Below are 12,300 nucleotides of genomic sequence, written 5' to 3' on the forward strand. Positions count from 1 at the left end.
TATTCTCATGTTAAGGGGTCTGGCCTTTATTTCATTGGTGGTTGATGGCAGTTACTACAGATTTTAGGCCAGAAAATTGAGTGAGGATTATAAGGGCTTGGTTGAGTGAACCATCTGTTGCATTGGTTCAGGCAAGAGATTATGGGCTTAAACTGAGGCTGTGGTGGTAGATTTGAGAGATGTTTACAGGGTAGAATTCCCCAAGCCAATATCTGGTGGGTCAACACAGCTAGGATTGAGTCTGAACTCGGTTGCTATCTAGTTGTACGGCCTTGAACAAGTCACTGACCCTCCACTGGCCACAGTTCTCATCTACCAGTGGCTGTGTGTCCTAAATGATAATGTAAAGGGTTTAGTGTGGTCTCTAGCATATGCTCTCCGTAGATATAAACCATGTCTAGCGGAAGGCATAGAGATGGTTTCCAAATCTAGAGCATATAGATTAATATGCAATACTCTGGATTGTGGAGTCACAGGTTCTCTCTTGATAGGATTATTCTCCTGTTGAAACCTCTCCTGGTAGGACACTGGCTGCACTTCTCAATGATTTCCCACAGATTTCAACTAACTGGCACTAGGTACACAGCCGTCATATATGTGTCACATAAGACTGCCTGGCAGAGCAACTGAAATCCAGGCCACAGTCTGCTTATTAAGTCATGTGCCCTGGTGAGAGCTACATCTATCTGCACAGAAGAAGTTATCTTTTTTTTTGTTAGTTGCACAAAGTTATGGATGAGACATAGCTGTGTATAGCTATCTTATTTCCTCCATTCATTCTCTTTCTCTCTCTGAAACACTCAATAAAAGTAGTGTGCCCTGTGTGCTGTATGTCAATGGAGGTAACTTGTCGAGAGCCTAAAATGACTGAATGAGCTTCATAGGCATCAGTGGAGATTCCTGACTGCAAAATGGCTGGGAGAGAAGGAAAGAGGAAGGAAAAATAATGCTTATTGAGCTCTTACTATGTCCCATGAATAATATTTTCATGGATTTTCTCTTACTAAATTTGATGCAAAATAAGAAAAGGGGGTGGGTATGTTACTAAACAGACAGGTAGAACCCCAGTACACCTGAGGTCAGCTGAGGAAGGTGGACACTGGACACCCAAAGGCAAAATGTTCAGGAGGCTAGGTCGTCTACGGGGGGCCTTGCTGGGAAGGTATAGCCTAGATGAGCAGAAAGGGAAAAGCCTGAAAACCCCTGTTCTGTGGCCACAGAAAGGGGATAACCTTGACTCTATATAGTGACCAAGACAATGAGGCATCTGGTCCCTATATAGTAACAGTTTGTTTCCTTGCAGACCTGAGTGATAGACAGCAAAAAGGCTAATGTCTACTAATTAAAGACATGCATCTTGCTGTCACAAGAGTGAACAGACACAGGTTGTACTTGAAGCCCCTGGAATAGACATTCTCTAGCCTGACCACAAAAGTCAAACACTGTTGGATTGGGTACCTGCATGCAAACATGTGTCTTTAGAACATCAGAAATAATAATTAAGAAAAGATAGATGTGTGGAATGAGCTCCTTAATTATTTGATTCTGAGAGTCAGAGAGGTATTTGAGGAAAGCACATAATGGTGCTATCATTACCACTACCTGAGCAGGTAGCACCCTAGAGCCCTCACTATGCAACAGGTGCTGTGATGATGTCCAGCAACAAACCTTGAAGCAGCTGCTCTTATTCTCTCTTTACAAGTAAGAGGTTAAGTAACTTCCCCAGGTCATCCAGCAAGGCAGCGATGGAGCCTGAATTCAAACTCAGGCTTGACTCCAGAGCCCATGCTAGACAAAACTGTACCACCCTCCCCCTCTCATAAGGGTTGTGCCATGTGGGATGATGTAAATGTGACCTAAAATTAGATTAAAGCAAAATGGAATGAGGCCTTTTGAAAGTAAAGGGCAAATTCTGATCTTGTTTTCAGTCCAAAAACAACTCATTTATTCAATGTCTTCTGGAATAGATGTTCCACAAAAATGCATTTTCTAGCTAACCGACACTTCCCAAAATTCATTTTACATCTATTTCTCTGCCTTAAAGTAATTATACTGAACATAATGGAAATACTTGTTATGCTTCAGGTCTATCACGTCTCAACAATAACCACAGCAGCCAATCAATATAGTGCCATCTATAAGGACCATTTTTTGGCTTTTTGGTCTCTTCCCTCACTCTTGTGAGTGGAAGCTGTTTCTTTTTCTTGTCCTTACTCTGTTCTACCCCGGTTGACTTGATACCCCTTCTCCTTGTTCTACCAACTTGCTGCTTTTCATTTACACTGGGACATTTTTGTCAGTGCTTTCTTCTTGATGGGCCAGAGAGAAAGTCACCTCCAAACAAGTGAGCTCTTACCACATTAATGTGACTCCCACATTATGCCTCAATTTAATATGTATTTTTTTCTCCTGGTAGAAATCATAAGAAACTTAACAATGGTTACCCTTGGGGAAATGGGCTGGCAGAAAGGTGGGAGGAGAAAATGGAGATTCCCCCCACCCCATTTTTCATGTGGTACCTTTAATTAATTGGAATCATCTAATATCATATATTTTAGTTTTACCTTAAGAATATCAACAGTGGTTACCTGGACAGGAACTTTCTTTTTTAACCTTTTTATATTTAAGACAATTTGATGTTATAGATATCTGTGTGTATGTATGTGCATATTTACATCCATAACACAAATGTATACATACAAATATATTTTTAAAGATGCCTATGGAAATTATTTTAAAAATCTGTATTTCTTTCCTAAAGGTACATTACATGTTAATACCTAAATCTAGTCATCCCTCAGTATCCATGGGAGATTGGTTTCAGGACTGCTGTGGATACCAAAATCCAAGGATGCCATAGTCTCTTATATAAAATGGCAGTACTATTTTCATATAATGTACGCATATCCTCCCTTATACTTTAAGTCATCTCTGAATTATTTATAATACCTAATACAATGTAAATGCTATGTAAATGGTGGTTATACCATATTGTCTAGGGAATTATAAGAAAAATGTCTGGACATGTTCAGTGGAGACTCATTTTTTTTCTGAATATTTTTGACCTGTAGTTGGCTGAATCCAGAGATGTGAAACCCATGGATACAGAGGGCTGACTGTACTTCTGTTGTTACAAATTCGAGATTCTCTTTAAAAATAACATGTGTCGTGTATGTGTGTGTATAAATTTGTAAATATCTCTTGACAAAGGTTTCTGGGGTAAGTATGCAATTTCTAAAACTAATTTTGAAGAACCTCACTGAGTTAAGTCTTTGATAAACAAAGTTTGCTGTGGCTTTTTTTTGGGTGTGTGATTGCAACCTACACTGCAAGATATAAAATGAAATTTTTGAATAATTCTTTAAAAATTACTTATTGATCTAAATTATAGAATCTCATTTTATATTCAGACTTTTTCTTAAAAATAAAAAGCCCATGTAACTGCTGTGTTAAAAGTCAAAGATACAAACATAAAATTTCATTAAAAAGACTACCTATAATCAAGGAATCATCAAAAGTATTGATATTTACTTTATTTCTTGAAATTTACTTCACTGCTTTGAAAAAAGACACTTGGGAAAGTCTAACTAGTTTAATTCCTTGACACTGATTATATTAAGCATAGATAGAATATTTTTTTGCTGCTACCACTATTTTGGTTTACTTCTACTTCCCTTTGCTTCTTGGTGCTTTTCAGGGAATACATCGAGGAAGACGAAAAGTGACTTCCCCAAATTAGGTAGGTGTACTCTCATTGTCTATCATTGTCAAAATCATTACCACAGACTAAAAACTATTTATTTGTGATTCACATCTATTAAAGTTGCTGGAACTTTCCTTATCAGACTGATACAATCTCTGCTATGGTATGGGAGGCAGAGGCGATTCTGAATAGGGTATCTAGTAAAAGAGCTGGTTCCCGACTCTGTAGTCTTAACTGGGTCATCTAAAGCAAAGGTAATGCCCAAATGACCAGGTAAAGCTGTAGGGAAAGCCAAGGGACCAATGAAAACAGAGTTTGACACAGCAGCAGGCACTCCATAAATACTTGTTGAATAAATGAATGAGATAACTACTTATATAACACAAGGTATATGAACAAAACAATATAACCTCCCTCTTTGAAGTTCTAGTTAAACAGTTACATTAGTGCTGTGGCTCTGGTTTGTAGGAAAAAAACTGGATTTATCAATAGCATAGAAGCAGAAGTAAAAATAAGCAAGCCAACCCTCAGCTTTTCTTCCCACAGGTATAAGTTGGGCTTCATATCCCATGTCTTGCAGAGAAGCCAAAGATCTACTCTGTAGCAATTAACATTGGGACAACAAAACACATGTTAAAAAGTTGCCTGTGGGGCTCAGAATTTAATTTTAGAAAGTAAATTTAAGTCTTGTAAATTCTCTCCATATCAGACGATCACATTTATATTCATCTAAGTGCAAAGCTAAAGAGAAATCATGTAGACATTATCTGCCTTTCCTCTTGTCCATGCTATCATACTCCTTTATTATGTAGATCATTCAACAGACAGCAAGAATGAACAGCTCTTCATGGAATCCCTGAGTTAGAAAAGCCCTTGAAGTTCATCTGGTTCAATTACCAGAATACCTCCAGAAACTACGCCTGTGAGACACAGAATTATATATAGAAGTGAAAGCTTACTTCTCTATTGCCACAACATGGTGGGTTTTTGTTTTTTAAGTTAATCCAATACATCAATCTCTTAATCACAACCCATTCTTTTCTGTTCTCCCCTCCAAAAATGGATAATATGAGGACATATCATTATTAAAACAGTATTTTAATACTACTAGCATGACTATATGGATATTTTAAATTAAGAAAAACATGATACGGATTTTAATTAATACTGCTATCATTTTAGTCTGAATTTGAATAGAAGATTCTTAAAGTTACTCCAGGCTTCCATTTAACACGGAAATCCTCTCTACGGCATATTTCATCTAAAAGACTGCATAATAAAAGATTAATGCAGCCACTTTAAATATTTATATACTTTAAAGTTGCATAGGAGGTAGATGATCACTTTTTATATTTAAAAACTACATTTTTTTCTATATTTTGAACAAATGGATATGATATTTGAACATTCTTTTTTAAAAACCATTGCCAGTTACCATATATGAAGATTTGCTAAACTGTACTTTGTGTTAATAGAATTCATAATTCAAAGGCAATACTTAAAAGCATTTCAAAATCAGGTTGTAATTATTTCAGGTAAAATATAAGTATTTCTGGCTAATTATAGCACATAAGGTGTTCTAATTTCAGAACTAATTGGTCAAATATTGTCACAGATCACCAGTATAACAAAAAGAACACCTCAGTGTGAGCTGGCACACAAAGTATAGTATGTTATAATAACCACAAAATATAGGGTGAATCTTATTTTGCAAAGAGGCTTGTGCACACCTAATAGAAAACCCACATCACAGCCATATTCGGCATCACCAAGGTATGACATGAGAGGGAACTTTTGTTCTAAACAATAGTGCCACTCAGTGGCTGAACAATGGTAGTGAATTAAAAACAGTATGAATGGAGGGTAGGCAAAAAGAAAAATGGAGTTTTGGAGTAGGCAATGATAATACTGTAGGCAAAGAAAAAGAAACACTATGTTGTTATGGTAACTGTACCTTGGAGGTCAGTTAGAGTCTGGACAGGAACAGAAACCTGAGCATCGCTTCCTGTAACTACATCGCCTGGATTTCATAAGAAAAAAAAATTAGATTTCATAAAAAGGAAATAATCAACTTCACTTTTCTACTGAATGTTCTAATACTTTAATCAAATTACTAAAAATACAGTACAAACCAAAATAATGCACAAGCTTAGAAAAATTAATATAAAGTATTTTTAAAGAAAATAATTTTTGAAAGCATGTTTCCTAGGAATGTTTTGTGTTTGTTTTTCTTAAAAAAAAACCACAAACAAGTTTCAACTAGAGTATAGGAAACTTCAGCAGTCAAAAGATTTTGCTGAGCATATTTCATGATGCTACAAATATTAGTGTGATTTTATATTTTCTCTTTCATCCAAAATTGTTATATGTCATTTGTTTAAAAATAGGCATTCTTTTGAAATTGATTTCCTCCTATATCAGACAAAATTTATTTTTAACTAAACTTGAAACCAACTTCTTCAGTGACAAGATAAAGACCTAAATAAGTTCTAATTTCATATTAAGTAATGAAAAGATTTCTTAAGTTACCACATGTACTTATAAATGTCAACATGTAAAAATAAATCTGTGAACTGCATACCCTTAACTTGATATACTTATTATAGGCAAGATTTCATTTACAAATTGGACTTATAGTAAGTGCTTAAAATAATGACATGTTCAAATTCAAAAAGCAATTTAAAATATAGACAAAGGAAACAGGAAAAAAAAAAAAAAAAAAAAAAAACAAGTGCATTTTAAGAACATAAGAAAGGAAAAGGAGCATAACAGGAAATCTCATGAAGAACCTGAGGTGCACTAACATTTGGAAGGAAGACTTTTTGGTTCTTTGATTTCCTTCCTGGATGACAAAGTTCAACACTAAGCATAGTCACTGTTAACAGAATCATTCTCTGGATATATCACCATCTGAAGGCCTATGCTATTTTCAGACAAGCTAAAGAAAAAAGCATTTTAAAAAAGCATCATATTTTCTATGTATGATCATTTATGATTAATGGACTTGTTTCCCCTTGAGCTTTTATATAATATATACAGTAGTAAAAAAAAAATCAACTTTTGAGTTAAATGACATATCCTCAGTGTTCTGACCACTATGACTTACAGTATGGCCAGCTAATCTGGAAACTGCTAGGTTGTAATTATACCATCATCATCAATTAACAGTACACACATTTAGTCTCCTATAATTGAAATAAAATCTATAAATAGGAACATACCACAAACAAGCGATAAATAGCTTTTAGTGGAAATGGGCCCCAGATTTTCATAGTATGTGAACTCTAAATTCACTGATAAATGGTGTGCCTACTTTCTGTATATTTGAAGGAGATTTTCAATTCTGTGCCTGCTACCTGTTTTACTCTGCTGCTTCTAGATCACTTATTAATGTATATTTAGAGACTGACCACTCATTTTAACATTAAATATCACCAAAAAAATTATAGGGAACATCTGGGCTGCTCCTTCACTATCCTACCCCAACACATAGACAAACTACACAACGTACTTCAAGCAACACATGTGAGTTTGGATTACAAACACAACTGTCCCCCTATATAAGCATATAAGCACAAGTAATTGAAAGTTAACTGATTATGAAAACCATAAAGTTTCATCTTTATAAACAACCATTTTTCAACATAACTTTCAAATTTTCCAGCAGAGTACACTAAAAAGACTATTACATTATCTTTCCTCAAAGGCATTAAGTAGATGACTCTGTTCTGAGATAGAAATCACTTCGCAACACAAGCCTCCTGAGAGGCTAAATATTGTGTTCACTGATCTATGGGACCAGGTGATATGCTTGCAGCTTTGTCAGTGTGACAGCACAGCAGGATACATGTGGGAAGTACCAGCATAAAGAACCAATGTTGGAGAAGTATTCTTCATTGTAGAGTCAATCAATACATGCTCTACCAAAACAACCATAGATTTTTAGAGGTGGGAGGCTCTCCAGGGATTAGCCCAGATCTCTTATTTCAGGGTGAGGAAACAACAGGGTCAGGGAGCTTCAGGGTGTTGCTTAGAGCTCATCAATGGACGAATAGAGAAGAGCAGCAAACTACACTATCTTCTACTTCTATAAACTGTTCTCTTTGCCTTTTGTTTTATCCAAACCTTTGTGCAGGAAGAGGCATTAGCAGGAACATTTGTAGTTAATCTGAAGGTAAACAAGTTTTTGTTTTTGGTAGACTGACATGAGAAGAACAAACCACAAGTACAAATATAGAAGGGCTGCCAAACAAGGCTACTTCCTTTCAGCACAGGGATCAGTTAAAATGCCCTAGTGATAATCATGTTCCAAATACTTTGCTTAAGTGCTCTGTTGTCTCCTTATAACTGGGGACTTGGTTTTCATCAATTGTTCCATCTCCATGCACTTCCTTTCTCACTTACTGTGATATTAATACTTGACATTTCCTTGGAGACACAACTTTATATTTCTAGTCATTTGGCTTAGTTCCTTAGAAAATTTAAGCTACAACATTAAGAGATTCTCTGACTCATTTGCCTGCCATCAGTTAGAATTACAACTGACTATGGCTTGTTATCAAAGCAATATTGAAATCGTATTTGTTTAGAACAATAAAACAGTACAATTAAGAAATATGTAAAATAACATTCATTTCCATTCTGGAAATGGGCATATCTCCTGGCATTAAAATACATTTACAACATGCTAATGATTTGGTGTCTTTTTTAAAAAAAATCATGTGTGACAGCTCTACGTTAAAAAGAAAAGAATGTAATTTTCAATGAGATACTCGTTTTTTTTGAAACGCAGTCTGGCTCTGTTGCCAGGCTGGAGTGCAGCAGCGCGATCTCAGCTCACTGCAACCTCCGCCTCTCAGGTTCAAACGGTTCTCCTGCCTCAGCCTCCTGAGTAGCTGGGACTACAGGTGTGCGCCACCATGCCCAGCTAATTTTTGTATTTTTAGTAGACATGGAGTTTCACCATGTTGGGCAGGATGGTTTCTATCTCTTGACCTTGTGATCTACTTCGGCCTCCCAAAGTGCTGGGATTACTTGCGTGAACCACCACGCCCGAGATATTCTTATGCATCGTAAATTGAAAATTCTCATAAAAATTTAAATACTAATTATACAAAATCTAGTATTTTACATAGGCAAATAAAAACTGAATAGAAGGATAACATGATGTAACCAATAGAGGAATACAGACATGCATGTGTGTGTGCATGAGTCTGCACACTCATTGAATAATACTCAACATTTATATCATTGGGGAAGAAAGTCCATTTAACATAAGTTTACCAATTTAAATGGCATTATGTAAAATTAGAAACTAACTTTGAATGTAATCTCCTTAAACAGAGTATATGGAACATAGTTTTAAAATCTTACTGACAATATTACTCATGTTATTGTCAACACTAATTATTGAGCACTGATATAACAGAGGGATCCCTTTAAGACATGAATGATACTTGAGTCAGGATGTTTGCTCTGACACTAAGTGGCCCTAGACTGCTTGTGAGGTCTTAGGATTGCTTTTTAAGTATTTTTTGCCATCAAGTTACAACTTCTTGCTTCTAGAGTACAGTTAGCAGAGTCCTACTACTAAGAATAAATGTAGCTGTTTCCAATTTCTTATGAAAAGGGGGACCTAATACGTTATGACTCTTCAAAAATAGGTGAAAAATAAGAGTGCAAAGGATCAGAGTAAGAACCTGAAGTGCTCTCTTATGAATACAAAACATGAGGGAGGTGAAGCTCCGGAAAGGCCCTGAAACAGAAATGAGCTTACCTGAGTCCCAGCAGAAAATGTGCTACCAACAGCAGTGCCCTCGCTCATCCAGTGGGAGATAAGGATTGGATGATCTCCCAGGTTTCCTCTGCTCTAACGTTCTGTGGTTCTAACTTTTAGTTTATGGACTCATACACTTATTTTGGCTGCTTGAAGTTTTGTTTAGTTTCTCTCTCCCCACTGCTTAAGATTCCAGTTTGTATTCCTTAGAAGTGAAGCAGCTGGGTGAGAGACTACAAGCCTAGTGGCCCACTTCCTCAAAACAACTGCAACACACCAATGAATGCTGTAACTAGTGAAGCCCCATGGTACTGGAACTTCTCATTTTGGATTCTCTTCTAGCGAGAAGCATTACTATGCAAAGTTAGCAGAGAACACAGTCAACTGGTCTCAATTTCTGTGTTAATTCATGCCATCATACTACATGGGCACCTACAGGACAAAGTTGCAAGTATACTAGGATATAAATGTTAAAAAAAAAATTACCTCATAAAATATTCTTAAGACTAACTCTAACATTCTAACTTTAAAAGAATCAAATATAACATATTAAAAAAGTAAGTTTTGCATTAATTTCTATTCTAGGAGGTTGGTTCTTCACAGGCAGGTGAAGAAATCCCAGGCTACATAGTGAATGTTTTCTTTGGATTTACTAGTAATTTTTCCTACCTTTGTTCAATTGTACAGGCATGCTTTCTGATTTCATCAGCCTCTGCTGCTGCTGTTGCTGTTGCTGTTGCAAGTGATGCCTTGGGGCCTCTGCTGAGGTCCTGGTAGGAATCACAACGGAGGAGGAGCTACTGCTGTTGCCTCCAGGTACAGGGCCACCTGCACTGCCTGGAGCCATTGCTGGGGAAATCAACTTTCTTCCAAAATTAATCAGGCTATTAGACACCTTATTTATATTCAGGGGAGCACCTTTGGCATTGGTCCTGTTAAAAAAAGAAATGGAGAGGCATTATTTACACTTAGAGGATGATTCTATTTCACATAATTAATTGGTATAAAAGCACACCTTGTCTATTTTGAAAAAGGTCATTTACTAGACCAGCTATATAAAGTGAGAAGTGAAAATTTAAAGTTACTACAGAATAATAAAATAATGAGATTCTTAAAAACACAGCTTATGGAAAACAATCTTATTTACTTTTCATTCATTCATTCAACAAATAGAGCCAACACTGCTGGGTTATGAGAATATAATTGCCCAAAATAGACACTGTTCCCTTCCTGGAACTTCTAGTCTAGTACAGAAGAATATATTAATCAAATAATCACATAAATAAATATATGCTTAAAACTTGTGATTGGACTATAAAGGAGAGGCTAGGCAAGTCCTGAGGTCCTCACAGAAGGGGGCATCTATGAAACGAAGCTAAGAGTAGGTTTCTCACCAGCCCTGGCACATGGGTACTAGGCCAAATTTAATATGATTTTGAAAATAAATGTGTCTGACAGTCATGAAGTAAATTCCTAAAAGTTATGTCAAGTGCCCAGTTCTCTGCAATTGCAATCTATCCTTATTCTCTGCCCCAGCGCTCCATATCCTCCTTCTCCACTTACCTGGTTTATTTTCCTCGATAGTACTTTTCATCATCTGACATACTATGTATTTCATGTATTTATTTGGTTATCATTTGTTCACCTCTTCCAATCCCCATTCAAATACAAGTTTCATGAGGGCAAGAATTTTTGTCTCTTTTGTTAACTATTATATTGCCATTGTCTGGTACATCATAGGTACTTTATCAATAATATTTGTTAAATGGTAGCAGCATCTACCCATAGTCCATCTTTTCACCTGCCACAGTGGAAGATCAGACTCTCCATTTGTGCTTTGAATCCCATCTCCTCTGACCTTCAGAGAGTGTTATTCCTGCATCCTCCTCTCCTGCATCATCATTTTCTCCTTTACTGTATCATTTCCATTAGCATACAACCGTGGTGAGTATATGTATACGTATGCTAAATTCTCTACTGAACCCTTGTTCCCTTCAAGTTACCATCCCATTTCTTTCTTTACTTATAACATATTTTTTCAAGGTATATTAAAGAAGCTTCTGCTTCCTCAGTCTTTGGTCCACTAAGCTCCAGCTGTGCCACTGCCCTAAAGCCATTCCTCAAGTCACCAATGACTTCACATCGCAGATCCAAAGGTCTATTCTTATTTGACTCTAGCTCTCAGCAGCTATCAACTCCCTTAACCACTACTCTCTCTCTCAAATTTTGTCTCGTGGCCAGCACCTGTATTATAACTGTGCCCGGCAAATAGAGGGCACCAAGTTAACATTTGTTAGATGAACAATTCCCAAATGACTCAGAATCCTGCAGTATCTCAGGGCTATTATCTTGAAGACCAGTTATGATTATAGATGATTTTAGTTGTAAAGGGGAGTCCAGCTCCATGACAATATTGAAGTTTGTGTTTTTAATGTGCCCAAATCATTAATATAAATGAAATAGCTCACATTTTGCTTTTTTCATAAAAATGGAAAATTGAAAATCAACTTTAAGAGATCTGCTTATTTGATTTTAATTAACTTGATTTTTATTATAATTTCTTTCTCCCAGATCTAGCTGTCAGCACTTACATGGCAATTCTACTTTTAATATGACAGCTATATCCTTGCACTACTAGATGTTGCTATAAAACAGAACAGATCCATAGTTCTATAATAAAAAGGAAAGAACACTAGACTTCTTCCTTCCATAAAGTTTTCTCTAATGTTACTAGCTAATGTTATGGGCTAGGTATTAGAGACTTACATTGCTTTTGGAGGTAGGACAAATCAAATTTAAAATATGAAATTCAGCTTTATAA

At 36.2% G+C, this 12,300-nt stretch overlaps 1 protein-coding gene across 15 annotated transcripts in view; it reads right to left on the reverse strand.

The window, feature by feature from the left end:
* Positions 1–12,300, reverse strand: part of TBC1D5 (TBC1 domain family member 5) — a 571,565-nt gene that overhangs the window by 84,839 nt on the left and 474,426 nt on the right. For 14 of the 15 annotated variants that reach the window (XM_021933864.2, XM_017954351.3, XM_017954368.3 and 11 more), the window contains 2 exons: positions 10,149–10,411; positions 5,658–5,723 (listed from right to left, as the gene is read on the reverse strand). In XM_021933864.2, the coding sequence (XP_021789556.1) occupies positions 5,658–5,723; positions 10,149–10,411 (329 nt within the window). The remainder of the gene's footprint in view (positions 1–5,657; positions 5,724–10,148; positions 10,412–12,300) is intronic. The other variant, XM_017954374.3, reaches the window with a different exon arrangement.

The sequence above is a fragment of the Papio anubis genome, chromosome 2, assembly GCF_008728515.1.
Source record: "Papio anubis isolate 15944 chromosome 2, Panubis1.0, whole genome shotgun sequence".
Taxonomy (NCBI): Eukaryota; Metazoa; Chordata; class Mammalia; order Primates; family Cercopithecidae; genus Papio; species Papio anubis.